At 39.0% G+C, this 23,508-nt stretch overlaps 1 protein-coding gene across 1 annotated transcript in view; it reads left to right on the top strand.

Moving 5' to 3' along the window:
* Positions 1-23,508, top strand: part of SRPRA (SRP receptor subunit alpha) — a 121,333-nt gene that overhangs the window by 22,124 nt on the left and 75,701 nt on the right. Inside the window, exon 5 of the mRNA XM_053691539.1 lies at positions 3,196-3,355. Coding sequence (XP_053547514.1) covers positions 3,196-3,355 — 160 coding nt within the window. The remainder of the gene's footprint in view (positions 1-3,195; positions 3,356-23,508) is intronic.

Below are 23,508 nucleotides of genomic sequence, written 5' to 3'. Positions count from 1 at the left end.
GATATTCAATGCTCTCAGAGCTTGGCCTCAACTAGCAAAGGCCAAATTCATAAGGTTCCAATCAGACAACATGACGACTGTTGCTTATATCAATCATCAAGGGGGAACAAAGAGTTCCCTGGCGATGAAAGAAGTGACCAAAATAATTCAATGGGCGGAGGATCACTCCTGCCACTTGTCTGCGATCCACATCCCAGGAGTGGAAAATTGGGAAGCGGATTTTCTGAGTCGTCAGACATTTCATCCGGGGGAGTGGGAACTCCATCCGGAAATCTTTGCCCAAATAACTCAATTATGGGGCATTCCAGACATGGATCTGATGGCGTCTCGTCAGAACTTCAAGGTTCCTTGCTACGGGTCCAGATCCAGGGATCCCAAGGCGACTCTAGTAGATGCACTAGTAGCACCTTGGACTTTCAACCTAGCTTACGTATTCCCACCGTTTCCTCTCATTCCCAGGCTGGTAGCCAGGATCAATCAGGAGAGGGCCTCGGTGATCTTGATAGCTCCTGCGTGGCCACGCAGGACTTGGTATGCAGACCTGGTGAATATGTCATCGGCTCCACCATGGAAGCTACCTTTGAGACAGGACCTTCTTGTTCAAGGTCCATTCGAACACCCAAATCTGGTCTCCCTCCAACTGACGGCTTGGAGATTGAACGCTTGATTCTATCAAAGCGTGGGTTTTCAGATTCGGTGATAGATACTCTGGTTCAGGCCAGAAAACCTGTAACTAGAAAAATTTACCATAAAATATGGAAAAAATAATATCTGTTGGTGTGAATCCAAAGGATTCCCATGGAATAAGATAAAAATTCCTAAGATTCTCTCCTTTCTTCAAGAAGGTTTGGAGAAAGGATTATCTGCAAGTTCTCTAAAGGGACAGATCTCTGCTTTATCTGTCTTACTACACAAAAGACTGGCAGCTGTTCCAGATGTTCAAGCATTTGTTCAGGCTCTGGTTAGGATCAAGCCTGTTTACAGACCTTTGACTCCTCCCTGGAGTCTAAATCTAGTTCTTTCAGTTCTTCAAGGGGTTCCGTTTGAACCCTTACATTCCATAGATATTAAGTTACTATCTTGGAAAGTTTTGTTTTTGGTTGCAATTTCTTCTACTAGAAGAGTTTCAGAGTTATCTGCTCTGCAGTGTTCTCCTCCTTATCTGGTGTTCCATGCAGATAAGGTGGTTTTGCATACTAAGCCTGGTTTTCTTCCTAAAGTTGTTGTTTCTAACAAAAATATTAACCAGGAGATAGTTGTACCTTCTTTGTGTCCAAATCCAGTTTCAAAGAAGGAACGTTTGTTACACAATTTGGACGTTGTCCGTGCTCTAAAGTTCTATTTAGAGGCTACTAAAGATTTCAGACAAACATCTTCCTTGTTTGTTGTTTATTCTGGTAAAAAGAGAGGTCAAAAAGCGACTTCTACCTCTCTTTCCTTTTGGCTTAAAAGCATCATCCGATTGGCTTATGAGACTGCCGGACGGCAGCCTCCTGAAAGAATCACAGCTCACTCCACTAGGGCTGTGGCTTCCACATGGGCCTTCAAGAACGATGCTTCTGTTGACCAGATATGTAAGGCAGCGACTTGGTCTTCACTGCACACTTTTGCCAAATTTTACAAATTTGATACTTTTGCTTCTTCGGAGGCTATTTTTAGGAGAAAGGTTTTGCAAGCTGTGGTTCCTTCCGTTTAGGTGACCTGATTTGCTCCCTCACTTCATCCGTGTCCTAAAGCTTTGGTATTGGTTCCCACAAGTAAGGATGACGCCGTGGACCGGACACACCAATGTTGGAGAAAACAGAATTTATGCTTACCTGATAAATTACTTTCTCCAACGGTGTGTCCGGTCCACGGCCCGCCCTGGTTTTTTAATCAGGTCTGATGAATTATTTTCTCTAACTACAGTCACCACGGTATCATATGGTTTCTCCTATATATATTTCCTCCTGTCCGTCGGTCGAATGACTGGGGTGGGCGGACCCTAGGAGGGATCATGTGACCAGCTTTGCTGGGACTCTTTGCCATTTCCTGTTGGGGAAGAGAATATCCCACAAGTAAGGATGACGCCGTGGACCGGACACACCGTTGGAGAAAGTAATTTATCAGGTAAGCATAAATTCTGTTTTTTATAGCCTAGGTGCACCTAGTTTTTTAAACTGACCCGTTTGGGCAAGTATAAGCATATTGATTTATATGTAGAAAATTTACCATATTATACAGCGTTTTATTAAATTTGGAAGTTTTCAAGCCATTAGATAACACGAGTTATCACCATATAGAGTTTTAATATTGGGTATTTATCTGTATGTACAGGGTTTTAATAAAGTAAGTTTGTTTTATACCTCTTCTTAGGCGCTTGAATAGTTTGGATATTGTAATAACATGCGTTACTCGACGTGCGCAAAAATAGCGTGAGCGATAAATAACACTCAACTCATAATCTAGCCCTAAATATGTTTGTTTTTTTGCAATGAGGCAGATTATTGACTGTGTCTTGCTGTATTTGCTGATTTAAAGTTCACTGAACTCGTGAGTGAGACATTGATATTTGCATATGTTTGATGTAGGATTGTGCATTGTTAGAAGACTGGCACATTCTTTTTATTATGTAGGCGCACACGAAATAATGTTGCAAAAATAGATGCAGGTCTATTAATCTTCTGTGGGGGGGTATCACATGCACATTTGGTTTGCTCTGATTTGTAAACCTGTTGCACTGCTGATTGCATTAAAGGGTCATTAAACCCCAAACATGTCTTTGATCCAGACAGACCATTCAATTTTAAAAAATGTTTCCAAGTTACTTGTGTTATCAAATTTGCTTAATTCTCATGTTCTTCTTTGTTGAAGAGACATAAAGATAGGTAGTGTGCACATGTCTGGGGCACTACATGACACTAAATAGTGCTGCCATCTACTGCTTTTGCTAATTACAACATTGATGCAAAACTGCTGCAATACAGTACTGCAGACACGTGCACACTCCTAAACTTGCCTTCCTGCTTTTCAGCAAAGGATAAAAGAAACAAAGAAAATTTGGAAAGTTGTTTACAACTGTATGTTCTGTCTGAGTCAGGAAAGAAAATGTTTGGGTTTTATGTCCCTTTAAATAATTATATACAGTTGTAATCTTTTTATGTTTAGAAGTACAGTAGCTGCTTGGTGGTGTATTTATTTTATTTTTATATACAGTACAAGATGTTGCTGCCCCGAACAAAGCTGCTCCAGTGACAAAACCGAGCACCCCCGCTGCTGCTGCTGGGGATAAAGAAGAACTCACTTCTGAGGAGATCATGCAACGTAAGAGAGAAGAGTTCTTCCAGAAGAGAATGAAAGGATCCAACAAGCCCAAGTAAGTCATGGGAAGTGCAAACTATTTTCTACAAGAGGTCATGTATTTGTGTCTGGCACAGCATGTTCCTTGACATTTAGTGATATGTCACAAATTACACAACAGGACGCAAGTGACCTGCACGTTAAAATAGATGCTTCAAAATATTGTAGAATCTTAAATGACCAAAGTAGGTAAAATAGTCTGGATAAGAAAGAACCACAGCTGACTAGGCAACTTATATATGTACAGTTAATATTCGTAAAAAACTGCAAAATACCTATATACGAAATGAATAGTTTAAAGGGACATAAAACTCATATGATAAATCACTTGAAACTGATGTTGCATAACTGAAAAAAGCTGACAAGAAAATATCACCTTAGCATCTCTATGTAAAAAAGGAAGATATTTTAGAAAGTAAGTGGTCAGTAAACAATTATACTTCAGCTACTGTCCAGCTGCAGGTTTAAAAACAAAAATATATAAATAGCCAATCGGCATCAGCAGTGCTGAGGTCATGCTTTTGCTTTACTGTGATCTCATGAGATTTTACATAAATCTTGTAAAATTTCATAGTAAACTTCCTTAAACTGAATAGGAAAATAACTTGACTATGCCTGCTCCCTTTCAAGTCCTGGGACTTGAATCCTGATTGGCTCCTGGAAAATCCCTTTACAATGGGATGTGGCTACTGAGCCCCAAGGCAGAACATACAGTGATGCGAGATGTCATCGCAGAAAATGCAGCATGTCTGCAGAAAGAACAGGACACATGCAGGAACTGTTAGCGCTTTAATTTTGTAGTGCTGCTTCACATTAGACAGTTCTCTTCAAACAGAGCTGTTCTCTGGCTGCACTGTGTCAATTTTCCTTAACACAGTGCATCCAGGGCAAAGTGCTGTTTGAAGTGAGCAGTCAAATATGCAGTAGCGCTGCAAAGCGCATTGCTTGTTGACTGTCTTGCAGAGATTTCCCAGTCTGTTTATTCTAAATGTAAGAGGACTGCATCTTTTTATTACTACATTTCTATGTTAGACCAAGAGAAAAGGAAACATATTTATTAAAGAGACATTTTAAAATGTTCTTTTTTTGTATGCAGCTAATTTGCAATGCAATTTTCACCTACTGCACTGTATATAAATTAAAAATTGCTTTATTCTTCAGTTAACCAACACTTTGCAATTGAACTGGTGCCTTAGTGTAACAATCTAATTTAAAATTGAATTTTGTTAAAAAATTACCTGCAGAAAAATTTTCACTAAAAAAATCTCATCGCAGAAAGTAAAGAAAAGTTCTGCCTCTGGGCTACTGAGGACATTTTGAGGTAAAATCTCTTCCTTTTTTACATAAGATATGTTCAGGTGATATTTTCTAGTCAGCTTTTTACATCTATGCTGCATCACTTTCAGGTGTTTCAACATTTGGGTATCATGTCTCTAAGTGCATTTAAAATGTAATTAAAGGGACACTGAACCCAAATATTTTTCTCTTGTGATTCAGATAGATCATGCAAATGTAAGCAACTTTCTAATTTACTCCTATTATCAATTTTTCTTAGTTCTCTTTCTTTATTTGAAAAAGAAGGCATATAAGCTATTTCTTCTATAAGGTACGACGAGTCCACGGATTCATCCTTTACTTGTGGGATATTCTCCTCCTGCTAACAGGAAGTGGCAAAGAGCACCACAGCAGAGCTGTCTATATAGCTCCTCCCTTAGCTCCACCCCCCCAGTCATTCTCTTTGCCTACTCTAAGTACTAGGAAGGGTAAAGTGAAAGAGGTGATAAAATATTAGTTTTTCATTTCTTCAAGCAAGAGTTTTTTGTTTTAAATGGTACCGGTGTGTACTATTTACTCTCAGGCAGCAGATGGATAAAGACTTCTGCCTGAAGGATGATGATCTTAGCATTTGTCACTAAGATCCAGTACAGTTCCCATAGAGGCTGAGGGGTGCAGGAAACTTCAGTGTGAGGAACGTTTTTCATGCTATATAGCAGTGAGGTATGTTCAGTCATTTTTTTATGGAGAGACTGTGTATTTCAGAAAGGCTGACAGTATCCCCATGAGGGTAAGGGTAAGCAGTAATCCTAAGAGCTATAGAAGGGCATTACTAAGCTTGCAATAAGGGGCTAATTAAAAAATGGTTGACACTGAGTTTTTGAATGTTTGTGGGCAAACGTTTTGTAACTGGGAGTGCTTATAACATTTTTTGGGCAACTTTATTGAGGGTACACTTGGCTTATTTTTTGGTCTCAGAACCCACATGGCTAGTTTAAAACCGCTCTGGTGCGGTTCTTTGAGGCTGTAGAGACATCGAGTGAGATGGGCGGGGCCTATTTTCGCGCCTCAGATACGCAGTTGTTTTCACTCAGCAAGCTCCAAATCCTGAGGGCCCTTGTGGATGTTTTTGGCCAAATCGAAGCTAGATCTCAAGATCCTAAACAAATTCCTCAGAGTCCCATCTTTCAAGATGGAGACCATTCGGACTATTTTACCAATGATCCATGAGGGTCAATATATGACCACCGTGGACTTAAAGGATACGTATCTACACATCCCTATCCACAAAGATCATCACCAGTTCCTCAGGTTCGCCTTTCTGGACAAGCATTACCAGTTTGTGGCTCTTCCCTTCGGGTTGGCCACAGCTCCCAGAATTTTCACAAAGGTGCTAGGGTCCCTTCTGGCTGTTCTAAGGCCGCAGGGCATAGCAGTGGCGCCTTATCTGGACTATATCTTAATTCAGGCGTCGACTTACCAACTAGCCAAGTCTCACACGGACATCGTGTTGGCTTTTCTAAGATCTCACGGGTGGAAGGTGAACATAAAAAAGAGTTCACTTATCCCTCTCACAAGAGTTCCATTCCTGGGAACTCTGATAGATTCGGTGGACATGTAAATTTTTCTGACGGAGGTCAGGAAATCAAAGATTTTAACCACCTGCTGAGCTCTTCATTCCATTCCTCGGCCGTCAGTGACTCAGTGTATGTAGGTAATCGGACTAATGGTAGCGGCAATGGACATAGTTCTGTTTGCTCGCTTGCATCTCAGAACACTGCAACTATGCATGCTCAATCAGTGGAATGGGGATTATGCAGATTTATCTCCTCAGATAAATCTGGATCAAGAGATCAGAGCCTCTCTTCTTTGGTGGTTGTCTCAGGATTATCAGTCCCAGGGAATGTGTTTCCGCAGGCCAGCGTGGGTCATAGTGACGACGGATGCCAGCCTGTTAGGCTGGGGTGAAGTCTGGAATTCCCTGAAAGCACAGGGTTTGTGGACTCAGGAGGAGGCTCTCCTCCCGATAAATATTCTAGAACTGAGAGCGATATTCAACGCGCTTCAGGCGTGGCCTCAGCTGGCTTCGCCCAGATTCATAAGATTCCAGTCGGACAATATCACGGCTGTAGCATATATCAATCATCAGGGGGGAACAAAGAGTTCTCTAGCGATGATAGAGGTTACCAAAATAATTAGATGGACAGAGACTCACTCTTGCCATCTATCAGCAATCTATATCCCAGGAGTGGGGAAATGGGAAGCAGATTTTCTATTTATTTTTTTTTTTTTATATTTGACCAAAAGCAAAATAGCAGCCTTACAATTTGGCTTACCTTTCACCACGCAGGGTATACCGAAACAAAAATTTAGCCCGACAATTTGGGCTTGCATTTCACCACACAGGGTGTTTACACTAATTATGGAATATCAGAGTGCTAATACACATACATTAAGTTTTAACTTAAAAATCCACAACCTATATTCAAATGTTTCTTCAACTTTCAAATTAGACTCTACCTCAGCAATCATTCAATTACCCTGTTGAGACTATGTCACTATAGGAAAAACCCTTCCTGTAGAAACTTGGAAATTACAGTGGTAGCTGAATAATCTTAAAGGGCCACTAAACCCAAAATCTTTCTTTCATGATTCAGATAGAACACACAAATTTAAACAACATTACAATTTACTTCTATTATTTATTTTGCTTCCTTTTTGAGATATCCTTGTTTGAAGAAAAAGCAATGCACATGGGTGAGCCAATCACATGAGACTTCTATGTGCAGCAACCAATCAGCAGCTACTGAGCATATCTAGATATGCTTTTCAGCTAAGAATATCAAGAGAATAAAACAAATTAGATGATAGAAGTAAATTAGAAAGATGTTTAAAAATGCATTCTCTTTCTAAATCATGAAAGAAAAAATGTGGGTATCATGGCCTTTTAAGTCATTTCTCAAATTGTATATCTTGCTTTTGGGGCTTTTACCTATTATAATAAGACCCCATCTGAAGACAATACTTGAAACACAATCAACAAAACAAACAAACAATAAAAAAGAAGAAACAACAGAAAAAAAAAGAGAAAAAAAAAAAAACAACTCCTCTCCCCCACTTCCCTCCTCCCTATTTGTTCGAAGTGCTATTTGTACATAGTCAAGTTGCCACAGGTAATATTTATTTAGCCCAGTAAAGTTATCTTAGCCCGTACCCCACTCTTGGGGTATCTTGTTTTTTAACAAAAGTAACATGAATTCGGGGGAATTTTGTAAGGGTAGTATAAGTTGCTTTTGTACTATCAATGGCTTTTCCCTGATTATATTTAACCATTTTGAAAAGAAAGCCTTAAAGGGACAGTTTACTCAAAAAATGTCTCCCCTTTAATTTGTTCCCAATGATCCACTTTACCTACTGGAGTGTATTAAATTGTTTACAAGTAGCTCCTTTACCCTTGTATTGGCATTTGAAATTGTTGATTTAGCATGTGGTATCCCCACCTATTCTGAAAGTTTGTGGCCGCGCGTTCCAGCTATAGATAAGCTTTGTAAACACAGCCAGCAGAAGAAATGACACTCCCAGTCAGTTATAGCAGAGATAAGGTAATACAATGTTGATTTTCCATTGTTCTCTCAAAGTTCTGGTGATTGTTTTAAGGACAGATATAAGATAAAGAAGCAGGTATATGTGCACAATGTGATAAAGTAATGAGATCTGATTATACCTACAAGCTCAACCCATTTTATTAGGCTGTGGCTTCAAAACACAAAATCAGAGCTTTAATATACACAAATAAGCCTTAAAAAGCTAATTTTCATACATTTTTTACTCTGCAGTTGGTAAAAAAAGCAATTGTAAACACATTAAGGGAAAAACTATTTTACAGTATACTGTCCCTTTAAGTCTCTTTTCTGAGTAGGGTCTAATATTAAATAGCTCAATCGTCATCTGCGTATCCATTGTATTAATAAATTCTTTCAAACTTCTGATGCTTTCCATTTTTTAAATATTATGTTACGAGCGGCCAAAATAGCCAGATTTATAAGAAGTTTATCTGGTTTATTATCGCCTTCATCATGTAACAGGAAAACATTGACTGTAGTCAAAGATATTTTGATACTTAAAAATTTATTAAGCCAGTAATTAATTTTGCCCCAAAATTGCAATACTTTTGGGCAAGCCCAAAGACAGTGGATAATATCAGCAGTCTCAGCTTTACATTTAAAACATTTACAGCGTAGAGTTTTATCAGCCCATTTATTAATTTTGTCAGGGGTTAAATAGTAGTTATTTAATAATTTATATTGAGACTCTTTCCAACTATGCACTGACGTAGCCATATCCAAATTAATAAAACTTTTTTTTACCTCTTGTGATTGCACCTGCGGGAAATACCTATTCATGTAGGTTGTAATTTTTTCCACTTGCATCATCCCAGATACGTTACATAGCATATTGTACCATATAGAAATTGATCTCTTCCCAGCTTTATATAATTTTAATCCAGAATCTATTTCTGACCACTCCCACTCAGATCCGAAACGTTGGCGTAGTTGATTAAAATAGCTCCTACTCTGTAAATAGGCATAACATTTTTAGGATTCAATTGAAACTCAATTGCCATATCTCGAAAAGACTTTATATATAATGTTTCAGCTTGCCTGAATTGGGACCAATTCTTTAAACCTTTCTCCCTCCAAGTTTTATATACCGGGTCTGACAGGCCAGGCAAAAAGTCGGGCATACCCACAATAGGACAGTAACTAGAAATATGGTATTGACAGTTTAAGAGGGTACAATATTTCTGCCAGGCTATAATAACATTCGTAAATGTTAGTAAATTGGAGATATTGTTAGGGATTAATTTTTTGTCTTTGTGCAATAATGACTTAAGATTATAAGGCGTGATTACTTCTGATTCCAGATTATAGTAGGTGACGTAATCCCCCTCTACCAGCCAGTCTACTGCAAATTTAACTAGGGTCACCAAATTATATGTTTTAAGGCAAGGAAGTGCCAGACCCCCTTCTTTTCTACGCTGAATCAGTTTATTTAATGCCAAACGAGATTTACCATTATTCCATAGAAATTGGGATATTGATTTATTGAACCTATGTAAGTCTGATCTTAGTATAAATAGAGGCAAGTTTTGAAGCAAAAATAAAAATTTGGGAAATATAATTGTTTTAATTACCATTATCTTTGCTGAAAGTGACAATTTATACATACTCCATTTTGCTAAATCTTGAGGTAGTTTATCCAATACGTTTTCATAGTTTATTTTGTACCATTCATTCGGATTTTTACATATATTTATACCTAGGTATTTTAACTATTGCACTTCATGAAATCCGTGCTTGGTATAGCTCTTATTATTTTTCTGTAACCAGAGAATCTCCGATTTCTGCAGATTCATTCTATACCCAGAAAATTTACTATAGGTTCCTATTATATTAAGACATTTTGGAATGCTTTCAGTCGTGTTATATAGATACAATAGTAAATCGTCTGCATATAATGAAATTTTAATATTCTGCTTGCCAAGTCGGATGCCTGTTAACTCTTGCCTTAAAAGAATTGCCAAAGGTTCGAGAGAAATATTAAACAGAAGTGGCGACAATGGGCATCCCTGTCTTGTCCCTTTATGTAATGTTATATATTGCGAGAGTTCTGCATTTACTAGTAGTTGTGATCTAGGGTTATTATAGATTGCTTTGGTTAAATTAAAGAAATTACCTTGTAGGCCGAATTTATCAAGTGCCGTGAATAGATGGTCCCATGTAATAGCATCAAATGCTTTTTCCGCATCTAATGCAAGGAGGGCCAGGTCACCTTTAATGTGTTTCTTATGTCCCAAGAATTTGTTATAGTAAAAGTCTATTGTTGTCAGTATGCGGCGTATATTTCTGACCACATTCCTGCCTGGCATAAAGCCTGACTGGTCGTGGTGTATGACCTCACCTAGCACCCTTTTCAGTCTGTCTGCCACTATTACCATTAAAATTTTATAGTCTACATTTAACAAAGATATTGGTCTATAAGACCCTAATTCTTCACGATTTTTACCTTTCTTATGAATCAACGTAACAATTGAACTAGTGAAATATTTTGATTGATTGCTATTATTGACATAATACTCATTAAAAAGTTTACCTAACATATCAACAATATCTACTCTGATGCTTTTATAAAATTCGGCTGGAAGCCCATCAGGGCCCGGAGCTTTATTGTTTTTCAATTTTTTTATGGCTTTATCTATTTCCCTTTCAGATATTCTTTGATTAATCTCCTTGAGAGCCTCTGATGAAACTCTGGGCACTGTAATGCTTTGCCAGAATTTGTTTTTAGCATCTATATCTATATCTTCAGCAGAATACAGTTTTTGGTAGTATCTAAAAAATGCTTGTCTAACCTCAGATGCCTTTGAGTGTAAACTAGCTCCTTCCCTTATATTTGAAATCATGTTTTTATTATTTCTTGTTTTAATCAACTTTGCCAGATACCCTGCACACATACCCTTCGGGCCTTGGAAGGTCGCCCTTGCTTTTAAATCTTCCCTTGTCCATTTCTGTTTTAAAAATATTTCTCTTTCCTCTCTCGACTGCTTATATTTGCCCCATGTGTTGGGTTGAGGGTTAGACAAGTAAGTGTTATATGCATTTTTAAGTTGTTTTGCTAACTGTACCTCTCGTGCCAGGAACTTCTTTTTTAATTTGGACATATAGGCCACAATCTCCCCTCGGAGTACCGCTTTGCCTGTTTCCCAGAGAATCTCTGATTTATCGGCATAACTAGAATTATTGGCTAGAAAGATTCTCCAGGCATTAGTTAACCAATTGCAGAATTTAATGTTATTACACATATACTTTGGGAAGAAGAAATTATTAAAATTTCCTGCTTTTCTAGCTTTTATTTTTAACCCTATAATCGCGTGGTCTGAGAGGAGGATCTCGTTAATCGAGGTATCCATATCACGTTTAAGGAGTGATCTGTCCACTAAAAATAAGTCAATTCGTGAAAAGTTTTTAAAAGCTCTGGATTCACAAGAAAAACTACGTTCATCTGGGTGCTGTATCCTCCAAATATCCTCAACCTCTAAGTTCTTCAGTAAGCTTCCAAAATTTTTTGCCTCTTGTCTATATTGTTGCTTATTTGCTTGTTTAAATCTATCAACAGCTGGATTTAGAGTCATATTAAAGTCGCCCATAATTATTAAGTTTTGCCCTCGCAAAGGAAATAATTTTTTCTCTATCTTACTCCAAAAGATTTTATCACTCTTATTGGGACCATAGATGTTACAGAAGGACCAGACACAGTTGTCCATTCGAAGCTGTACTATAATATATCGGCCCTCCGGGTCAAGTTCGCTTTTAATTATCTCATATTCCAAATCTCTGTGGAACAAGATGGCTACTCCACGACTACGCTTGTCACAGGGTGTAGCAATAATTTCTTTTATCCAGTTAACCTTAAGTTTTGCAATTTCTGCCGTTTTTAAATGAAGTTCTTGTAGAAAAATAATATCTGCTTTCTGTCTTTTCACTAATTTAAGAACATTTTTCCTTTTAATTGGGGAGGTGACCCCTCCCACATTCCAAGAAACTAAGTTATACATATCTTAGCCCACTCATTATTGTTATTCTTGTATGTTTATATTGCAGACAGGAGTGTGGCAACATGGGAGAGGGTGAGCAGGGAGAGGAGAAGAGAGAAAGAGAAAAAGAAAACAAACAAACAAAAAAAAAAAAAAAAAGAGAGAGAGAAAAAACAAACACCCAACACTTAAGGGGGTCCAGTGGACTGATTCCAATGGAATTCCCCAAAACATATTTAAAAACAACACATAAATATAACCAGCAATAATGCAACTTTAAAGCAGTTACCTTCTGTATAAATCTCTGAACGCTATGATCTGGATATTTAATTACACTATGGAGTTTTATTTTACTTTTATTCACTAATAACCTATTACTTATCTTCTGATCTTGTCACTTTTAGTGTTGCGGATTAGAACCTGTAAATTATGCTCTGCAAAAAATGCTTTAGCTTCTGAGCAATTGTTTATAACCACATTATTACCCTCTGTGTCTTCTATTATTATTTTAGCTGATTATCTTAGACTGGCTTTATAGTTGTTCTGAATTAAAGCTGTACAGAATGGCGCCATACTCTTTCTTTTATCTGCTGTTTCCGCAGAATAATCTTGGAAAAGGTATATTTGGGTATTTCCTATCATAAGTGGGTTGTGGTTTCTATATGCCCGCATTATGTCTACTTTTTCCTGAAAGTTTAGAAATTTTACCATGACCATTCTTGGTCTCGTATATCCGTCTTGGTATTTTATGCTGGAACCTGTTCTATGAGCTCTTTCTACCTGAAATTTTCCATTTTGTACAGTTAATCCAAGTAATTTAGGTAATGTTATAGCAGCGAATATAGATAGATCTTTATATTCACTAATTTCAGGAAGGCCAACTATTCGAATGTTACTTCGTCGGGATCTATCCTCTAAATCTTGAATTTTATTTTGTAGAATTTTAATTGTTTCATCTGTTTTTTTAGTCGCTGTCTCTTGTAAATTGGTAACGTCCTCCAGATCTGACACCCGTCTCTCTACCTCAGAGATTCGCGCGGCAAAGTGTCTAACTTCTGTCGTCAGAGTCGTAATCTCATTTTTTAAGGTTTCAAACTGTGGCATTATCATATCTGCCAGTTTGTCTAACATTATTTGTGAGTCAGTCATAGAACCATCTTCATTTGTATCTAGTTTTTCAAAATTTTCCTGTATTGGTTTAATTTTTTTTATCTCTTTTTACTGGCATGGCTGGTGATCTTACTTTTACATTTGTAATATATTTTTCCATACCCTGTTAATGACTAGAAGCTTATTGTGTGAACAGTTCCTGTTCTTAATAAAATAGTGGTTTTTAAAGAAAGTGATTCTAGTGGGGAGAGAGATCGCTCCCCCCTATGAGCGTGGACCGTGAGTACTAGTGTCCTAAAAAAGACAATCAAAAGTGTGATTTAATGCAGCTTCAGAAGAGCTGTCTATATGTGTGTGTGTGTGTGTGTGTGTGTGTGTGTGTGTGTGTATATATATATATATATATATATATATATATATATATATATATATATATATATATATATATATATATATATATATATATATATATATATATATATATATATATATATATATAATTTTTTTTTTTTAGAAAAAGAGAAAGAAGAGAAAAAAAGACAAACCAAATATATCAGCACTAAAGTGATTTACATACGTGAAAGTACCTGTGTACGTGAGGATATCAAATCATTAACTAAAGGGTATTTTATCCTGCAATAGCTGATCACGCTATTCCCTATTTGAGGTAGCTATATACAGTTTTGCCACAGGCCTTGAAAATAAGGTTGATCCGACAGACTTTGACCAGATTATAGCATGAACTGAGTGCAGGTAGGCAATGGGCTATAATATGCTTTTTATCCCCTTATTTGAGGACGGGTGAGACTTTATCTTAGGGGTTTGTTAATTATCTGAAGCCAGAATATTTATTTATTACACCCACACGCCTTAAACATATATTCCAACTACAGTTAAGATCCTTTTGCAACTTTTTGTATCAGAGTTTAGCCTAGAATGAGAGAGACAGTTTAGGAGGCTTGTTATTACATCCTGCATACCAAACCATAGTGTAACAAGATTAGAATATTGCAGCCAATCCCAAGAAAGGGAAACTTTGAATCATCAGCATAAAAAAAAGAAAAAAAAAGACAGAGCAAAACATCATAGAAACTTTTAAATGTATCACTCTTTCTTGAAAGCAAAGTTAGCTTCGTTTATCGTCCATACAAAGTTATAGTAGAGTCCTTTTTTTTTTTTTTTTTTCGCTTAAGTGTCAGTCCAGAAATTTACACTTAGATCCCCTTTTCATAGCATCAATGCAGTTTGATCAAAGAGGGATACTGATATATAGTACCTAGTGTGTCCTGGGGCTATGCCGCAGTTTTGTGTTAACAGATTCGACCTTATAGAGTGTGGTGCACGGGGGTTAAGCTGGAAATACTTGCGGTTTTAGAGATGTTTCTCTTTGCTTGGACTCAATCCTCTTGTATGCCTGTATCGCTGCTTGGGCTCCCACAGAACACTACGCCACACAGGACACCTCCCCCGTGGCGTAGATACCTGCTGCCGCCGTCTGCCTCTGGATACAGGAAAAAGGCTTAGGGCTGAAAGTTCCTTTTTTTCCTTGCTTCCGCTCCACTGCTTGCACCGTGTTACTCACTCACAAACTCTGCAGTCCTTTCCATAGGTTTCTGTCTAACGGGCTGTGCCTCAGGACACCAGGCATCTGTAAAAGCTGGTATCAGCGCCACCTGATAGTAATAGCGCTGGGGGCTTCCTCTTTGCAGCCGGATACTGTACTCCAAATCCCCGGGCAGCTTTGCAGCAAAAACCGCCAACAGGATCAGTTGCTGCTTGTGTAGCGTTGGTCACGCTCTGTCCATGCAGAGCCTGCGCACCGGATGTTGGCGTGTGCGTCTCACAGGAAGCCCACCGGGAAGCAGATTTTCTAAGTCGTCAGACTTTTTATCCGGGGGAGTGGGAACTCCATCCGGAGGTGTTTGCACAATGGGGCACACCAGAATTGGATCTGATGGCGTCTTGTCAGAACGCCAAACTTCCTTGTTACGGGTCCAGGTCAAGGGATCCTCAGGCAATACTGATAGATGCTCTAGCAGTACCCTGATCGTTCAACCTGGCTTATGTGTTTCCACCATTTCCTCTCCTTCCTCGTTTGATTGCCAGAATCAAACAGGAGAGAGCTTCAGTGATTTTGATAGCACCTGCGTGGCCACGCAGGACTTGGTATGCAGACCTGGTGGACGTCATCCCTTCCACCATGGACTCTGCCACTGAGACAGGACCTTCTGATTAAAGGTCCGTTCCAGCATCCAAATCTAGTTTCTCTGCGGCTGACTGCTTGGAGATTGAACGCTTGATTTTATCCAAGCGGGGTTTCTCTGAGTCGGTCATAGATACCTTGATTCAGACTCGAAAGCCTGTCACTAGGAAAATTTATCATAAGATATGGCGTAAATATCTTTATTGGACCGAATCCAAAGGCTACTCATGGAGTAAGATCAGGATTCCTAGGATTTTGTCCTTTCTCCAAGAAGGATTGGAGAAGGGGCTATCAGCTAGTTCCTTAAAGGGACAGATATCTGCTTTATCAATTCTACTGCACAAGTGTCTGGCAGATGTTCCAGACGTTCAGTCAATCTGTCAGGCTTTAGTTAGAATCAAGCCTGTGTTTAAACCTGTTGCTCCGCCATGGAGTTTGAATTTAGTTCTTAAAGTTCTTCAAGGGGTTCCATTTGGACCTATGCATTCCATAGATATTAAGCTTCTATCTTGGAAAGTTCTGTTTTTAGTTGCTATCTCTTCGGCTTGAAGAGTTTCTGAACTATCTGCATTACAATGCGACTCGCCTTATCTTGTTTTCCATGCCGATAAGGTGGTTTTGCGTACCAAACCTGGATTCCTTCCTAAGGTTGTTACTAATAGGAAAATCAATCAGGAAATTGTTGTTCCTTCTCTGTGTCCTAATCCTTCCTCTAAGAAGGAGCGTCTGTTGCACAACTTGGACGTGGTTCGTGCTTTGAAGTTTTACTTGCAAGCAACCAAAGATTTCCGTCAAACATCTTCTTTGTTTGTTGTCTATTCTGGAAAACGTAGAGGTCAAAAAGCTACGGCTACCTCTTTCTTTTTGGCTGAAAAGCATCATCCGTTTGGCATACGAGACTGCTGGACAGCAGCCTCCTGAAAGGATTACAGCTCACTCTACTAGAGCGGTGGCTTCCACATGGGCTTTTAAAAATGATGCTTCTGTTGAATAGATTTGTAAGGCTGCGACTTGGTCTTCGCTTCATACCTTTTCCAAATTTTACAAATTTGATACTTTTGCTTCTTTGGAGGCTATTTTTGGGAGAAAAGTTCTTCAAGCAGTGGTGCCTTCTGTTTAACCATCTGTCTTGTCCCTCCCGTTCATCCGTGTCCTGTAGCTTTGGTATTGTATCCCACAAGTAAAGGATGAATCCGTGGACTTGTCGTACCTTATAGAAGAAAAGTAAATTTATGCTTACCTGATAAATTAATTTCTTCTATGGTACGACGAGTCCACGGCCCGCCCTGTCATTTTAAGACAGATTTTATTTTTTTATTTTAAACTTCAGTCACCTCTGCACCTTTTTAGTTTCTCCTTTTTCTTTCTGCACCTTCGGTTGAATGACTGGGGGTTGGAGCTAAGGGAGGAGCTATATAGACAGCTCTGCTGTGGTGCTCTTTGCCACTTCCTGTTAGCAGGAGTATAATATCCCACAAGTAAAGGATGAATCCGTGGACTTGTCGTAAAAATAGAAGAAATTAATTTATCAGGTAAGCATACATTTACTATTTTTTGGTTCAGGACCATGGAAAGCACTTGTTTATTGGTGGGTGAATTTATTCACCAATCGGCAAGAACAACAAAGTGTGTTCACCAAAAATGCGCCGGCATCTAAATTTACATTCTTGCATTTCAAATAAAGATACTAAGAGAATGAAGATAATTTGATAATAGGAGTAAATTAGAAAGTTGCTTAAAATTGCATGCTCTATCTGAATCACAAAAGAAAAAAAAATTGGTTCAGTGTCCCTTTAATGATTAGCTGCCTTAAAGGGACATTAAACAGTTTGAGATGGTAACATAAAATTATAAATCATACATACTCTAGTGACGTATTTATAACCGTCCCTAATTGGCCACAGCAGAGAAGGTTACCCAAGTTACAACATGGCAGGTCCCATTATTTTATAGACACTAAAACTTTACACTTATTTTGTCACTATTTAGATAAAATATTCTTTATTAAACCACAAACCTCCTCCATATACATCTGATACATTACATGTGACATACAATGAGAAAGACAAAAGAAACAGCATAAGATTCATAAAAAAGAATATAAGGAGCTTTCAGCAGCAGAGTAGCTAGTACCTTACTCATAGTTGTATTCTAAGGATCTTGTAGTACTCTCCTAGGGACCATTCCTTGAGCAGGTTTGCCATTGAAGCTTTCTAACTTTGGCCTTAATCATTTATTCATAAAATATCAACAGTCAATCTAATCTACTACCTTTGCTGCAGTCTATCTCAAAGCATATGGAGGTTTCTCTCATTTTCATATTTTTTCCTCAATTACTTCTTTTATATGTCCTTGGCTATTGCAGTTCATATTGGAAGTATATAATCTTGGGGGGTAATATTCTTATAATTTCAGTAATATCATTTATCTAAATAGAACAAATAAACACAATTCAACAACTCCTGTATTACAACAAATCAAACTAATGGAGTCACGGGTGCCCCCCAACCTAGTACCTATTTATATGGCTATTAGTAGCTCTCTCATCAATTTTCCTTTTGTTGGGTAGTCTCCTATGTCAAATCAGCACCAGTCTGCCTCCAAGAAATTCTCGCCTTTCTCCTCTACCCTGTCCCCTCACCTTCCCTGATTATCCAGTAAAACCAGATCTTCTGGAATGTAGGCCCTGTGTCTTGAATAAATGCTGCTGTCTCGTACATCGAATAAACCATCTGTATTCTGTTGAGGACCTCTGCCCATGTTGGCGCCTCGTTTTTCCAATATTTAGCTATAGCTATTCTTGTGGTGGTACATAGGATTCGAATGAAAGTGTTTATATGTGGGTTTAGTCTCGGAAGTGTCTCATGCAACAGCGCCTGAGCTGGTGTAAGAGAGATCCTTTCGCTTAACAGGGTGCTGAGCATTAAAGACAATTTCTTCCAAATGTTTTGGACTCTAGGGCAATCCCACCACATGTGAAGATATGATCCCCTAACTTTACATCCCCTATAACAGTATCTAGAGTTTCCTAATGTCATATGAGATGTTTTCATTGGTGTTAAGTACCATCTAAAGGTTGTCTTCAGTACATTCTCTCTGAGGTCTGCACTAATGAGGCCCTTACTAGCGTAATGAAATATATCATTCCAGTCGTCAATCGTATGCTCTCTTACAATATCTTCCTCCCAATTTAGTAGCAATGTAGATTTAGTTGTGTATTTAGTTTCCTGTAGTGATATGTATAATCTAGATATTGCTTTCTTGGGTCTGTTGATTGCTAAACATAAATTTTCGAGAGTCGTTCTTTGACTGTGTATTGTGGCCCTACCGATATATGTTTGTATAGCTGATGTGATCTGCAAGTAGAGGAACCAGTGTATCTGAATAGGTTCTAGCTTCTGTCTAAGCTGTGTGAAGGTCAGTAATTTACCTTGTGAATATATATCTGCCACCCTGTATAAGCCTTTATTTTCCCATTTTTTGATATGGTATATAAACTCTTCATTTATCAAGTATTTTAGTGGTATTATCAGGGTTTGTCTGGGCATCAGTTTCCCTATCCGCTGTATCTTGGTCCATTGTTGTTTGGCCAATTTTGTGGATTTATTATGATAGATCTCTGGGTCCTTATTCTTTATGTTACCCCAGAGGATATCCTCGGGTCCCTCCATTGCCCCCATAGCAGCCTCCAAGGCAGGCCAGAGAACATCTTTTTGTCTTCTCCCAAGTATTGAGTTTTGCGCTAGTCTAGCTGCTGTATAATAATCATGCAAATTAGGAGCTCCCACCCCCCCCCAGTTGTCTGTCTTGTCAGGATTTGGTGTGGGATCCTCGGGTGTTTATTATCCCTCAGAAATCTGTGTATGTCTTTTTGGAGATTCTCTAAGTCTGAACTGATAACTTTAATTGGGAGGACCCTGAACAGATAGAGGATTCTGGGTAGGATCGTCATCTTGACAGCAGACAGCCTTCCATACCAGGAGAATCCCATTTTCCTCCACCTTCCTATGTCTGACCTAATTGCTTTGTAAAGGGGAAAATAATTTGTGGCATACAATTTAGAAGAGTGAGTAGTCAGCTTTATCCCCAGGTATTTGAGCCCGTCTAATACCCATTTGAAGTCAAAATTTGATTCAATTGCCTTCATGGTATGTTTGGGTAACGATAGGGGGAGTGCTTCGCACTTGTCTGCGTTAATTTTATACCCCGATATCTGGGAGAATAATTGTATGGCGTGATATACGTGTGGCAACGAGATGAGTGGTTTCGTAATGGTGAGCAACACATCGTCTGCGAATAAGGTAATTTTATGATGTATCTTCCCTACTTCCAGTCCCCAGATATCAGGACAATTGCGTATATATGCAGCTAAGGGTTCTATGCATAGCGCAAAGATTAAGGGTGATAAAGGGCATCCCTGTCGTGTACCATTAAGTATATGTATAGTCTCAGACTGGTGTCCGATTGCTCTGACCTGAGCCGTGGGTGTCGAGTATAATCCCTCAATAGCTTTCATAAACCGTCCCTCAAAACCCATTAGTGACAGCACTCTCAACATATATTTCCAGTCGACTCGGTCGAATGCCTTCTCCGCATCCAAAGATAGGATCAGAGAAGGCATCCCCCTGTCCCGAAGAAAGTCAATAACCGACACCATTCTACGTATATTGTCGGGGGCCTCCCTGTCCTTGATAAATCCAACTTGATCAGGGTGTATGATTGAGGGCAGGATGTGTTTCAGTCTATTAGCTAGTATTTTAGTAACTATCTTAAGGTCCTGGTTGATAAGGGAAATCGGTCTATAATTAGCGCAAAAATGGGGGTCCTTTCCCTGTTTTGGGATCACCACTATCCTAGCCTGAAGCAGTTCTATAGGTATTTCTCCCCCTTCCATAATGTGGTTGGCAAATACCACCAAGTGAGGCAGTAGTATATCTCTAAAAGCTTTATAATATTCCCCTGGGAATCCATCTGGACCTGGGGCTTTGCTAGGTTTAAGATCTTTAATGGCAGCTCGTACCTCCTCAGGTGTAATTTTAGCGTTCAGGGCCTCCCTATCTTCCTCAGAAATTGGTTTCAGGTCTGCTTTATGTAAAAAAGAATCAAATACTTTTTCCGTCAAAGGGCAGTGTTGCACTTTAGTCCCATCATACAAGTCGCTATAAAAGTGAGCAAATGTGTCAACAATTTCCTGTGGGTGGGATGTCATGCGTCCCTTCGAGTTTTGTATGTTCGGTATTGATAAGGCCTGATAATTGTCTCTGATTTTTTTCGCTAGATATCTATCAGGTTTATTTGAGAAGATAAAGTAGTTTGTTTTCAGTCTGTGTGCCGCTTTGACGGATTGTTCATTTAGTATGGTTTGTAGCTTATTTTTAGTGTTCTGCAATTGCGTCAATGTGGCTTGGGATTTAGTTATTCTATGTGCCCTCTCTAATGAAGTAATCTCCGAGTATAATTGTTTCAGGAGTAGGGTGTGCTGTCTCCTGGCTGCTGTCTTTTCTTTAATTAATATACCTCTAATCACTGCTTTATGTGCCGCCCATGGTATGATAGGGTTACTCGTGGTATCTACATTAATCTGCCAATATTCCTCTAGATCCTTAAGAATTTTATCTTTTACGAGCGGATTTTTAATACAAGACGGATCATAAGTCCATGATTTTGTTCTCTTTGGGTCCAGTAGGTCCCCTAGACATAGTTTAGTAATTGAATGGTCTGACCATACACACGGAAGAATTTCTATATGTTGTAATATCGGTTGCAGTATCTGACTCGTATACACATAATCTATCTTCGAGTAACTGTTGTGTGCCGATGAGTAGAATGTGGTGTCTCTAGCATCCCCATTAAGTACTTGCCAAGTGTCCTGCAGCGTATGCTGCTCGAGCATCCCCCCTATGTTCTTAGCTACCCCTTTCTGTCTATTCTTCTTTTTAGATTGCAGGTTAGCTGTGTGTTTCATCAGTGATTGTATATCTATGTTAAAGTCTCCTGCTAAGACTATACGTGTCCTAGACCAGTCAGTTAGTAGATGAGATATATTTTGAAAATATTTGTCTTGTTGTTCATTTGGGGCGTACACATTGCAGAAGACTATGTCTGTTCCCCCCACTTGACCTGACACCAGGAGGTATCTGCCATCTCTGTCTGCTATAGTTTCTTTGTGTGTGAAAGGTATAGAGGAATGAATAAGAATAGAGACTCCCCTTTTTTTAGAATCTATCGTAGAGTGGAACTGTTGTGGAAAGTCTCTAGCCCAGTATTTGGGAATGGTGGAGTGTAGGAAATGTGTTTCCTGGAGGAAAATTACAGTAGCTTTCAGTCGTCTATAAGTAGTCAGTGCAGTCCTTCTTTTTATGTCGGTGTTAAGACCTCTCGCATTATGCGAGAGCAGTGTTATTCTAGCTAATGACATTCTTAAGCATATAATTGTACACTACTCTTTTCTTACCAGTAGTTGAGTATTCTAGGGGTACCTTGTTCTCCCTCTGATGAGACCTCTCCCAACCTCTTAGCGATTCACCTATAATTGATGAGCTCTGCGTACGTGTGGGGCATCCCGTGACTCCAAAGAACAAAAACATAAACATTAATATAACCAAAAACATATTATAATATAACATTGTGCTGGTCATCTTCTGCCAACACCACCACAGTGTGTATTTTGTACATGGTCACAACAAAAACCACAATATGAAACATCTTATAAGCGTTAATGAACATACAACAGTCTCTTAGGCCTAGTGTCCTCTCAACCCCTCTCTTTGTCATGGGGTTAATGATCGTTGCCTATGCCTTATAAATTTACAGCAGGAAAGTAAAAATCTTTCAAGTGGGTGCTGTCCTCACTATATCTAATTTTCAAGTCTTAGTTTTCTTTTTAGTAACTTTTTTCCATCTCGGTCTCTGAGGTTTTGCCTGAGAGTGAGAGAGTTCCAGAGAGCTTGTTGTTGCTTCCCCTTCTGTAATTTCTGGTGGGTCCAGCTCCAAAAATTTGCAAATATCAGGTATTTCCGCTGTGGTCTTGATCGTGGCAGTTCTGCCATTTCTCACTACATGTAAAGCAAAGGGGAAACCCCATCTGTATGGAATGTGGTGTTTCCTGAGGAGGAGGGTGAGTGGTCGGAGGGTGTATCTTCTTTGTAGGGTCTTGATGCATAGATCTTGAAAAAACTGAATAACATTGCCTTGGAATTTAAACGTGGGGTTGTGTCTTGCAGCTGACAATATTTTTTCTCTATCAGGGTATCTCAGGAGCTTAAGTATAACATCTCTCGGGGGTTGATCTGGTTTGGGCTTAGCCCTAAGGGCCCTATGGGCTCTTTCTATTTGAACTTCAGAGTCAACTGATGCTCCCAGTATTGCCCTAAATAGTTGCTGGAGATAGTCGTGCAGGTCTTCTGTTCCAATTGTCTCAGGGACCCCTTTGAGGCGGATATTGGATCTTCTGCTCCTATTTTCGATGTCCTCAATTTTCTCTTCCAGCTCCATTATCATTTGTTGTTGGCTTGTTAATGTTTGGGATGCTTCAGCTACTTCTTCACTCATTTCATCAGTTGCTGTTTCCAATGAGTCCACCCGAGTGCCCAGTTCAGAGATTTCAGTTTTGATATCAGTAAGACTGTTGGTGATCGTCTCTTGAAAGTTATCCATCTTTTCCCAGAGTTTATCGAAATTGGTCGCAATATCCTGTTTGGATACCAGGGCATTTAGATCTGCCTTGGTCACAGGAGTCATGTCTTCAGGTTCTCCCTCATTTTCAGATTCAGGATCCTCCTCCACTTCATTTAAAAGAAGATCTTTAACTTTATGGACTCTGGGCGTTTTGAAAAATGTCTCCATAGATGTGCTCTTCATCCCTTTATCTGTCTTGTTCCCTTTCCTGGTTGACATACTGAATATCTCTCTCGGTCTCGTCCCTACCTGGGTCAGGCAGACAGTCTAGATAATCTTACAGAGTCAGAAGATATCAAGAGCCAAGGTC

Source organism: Bombina bombina, chromosome 8 (assembly GCF_027579735.1).
Source record: "Bombina bombina isolate aBomBom1 chromosome 8, aBomBom1.pri, whole genome shotgun sequence".
Lineage (NCBI taxonomy): Eukaryota > Metazoa > Chordata > Amphibia > Anura > Bombinatoridae > Bombina > Bombina bombina.
This window is presented reverse-complemented; position numbering and strand designations above follow the sequence as displayed.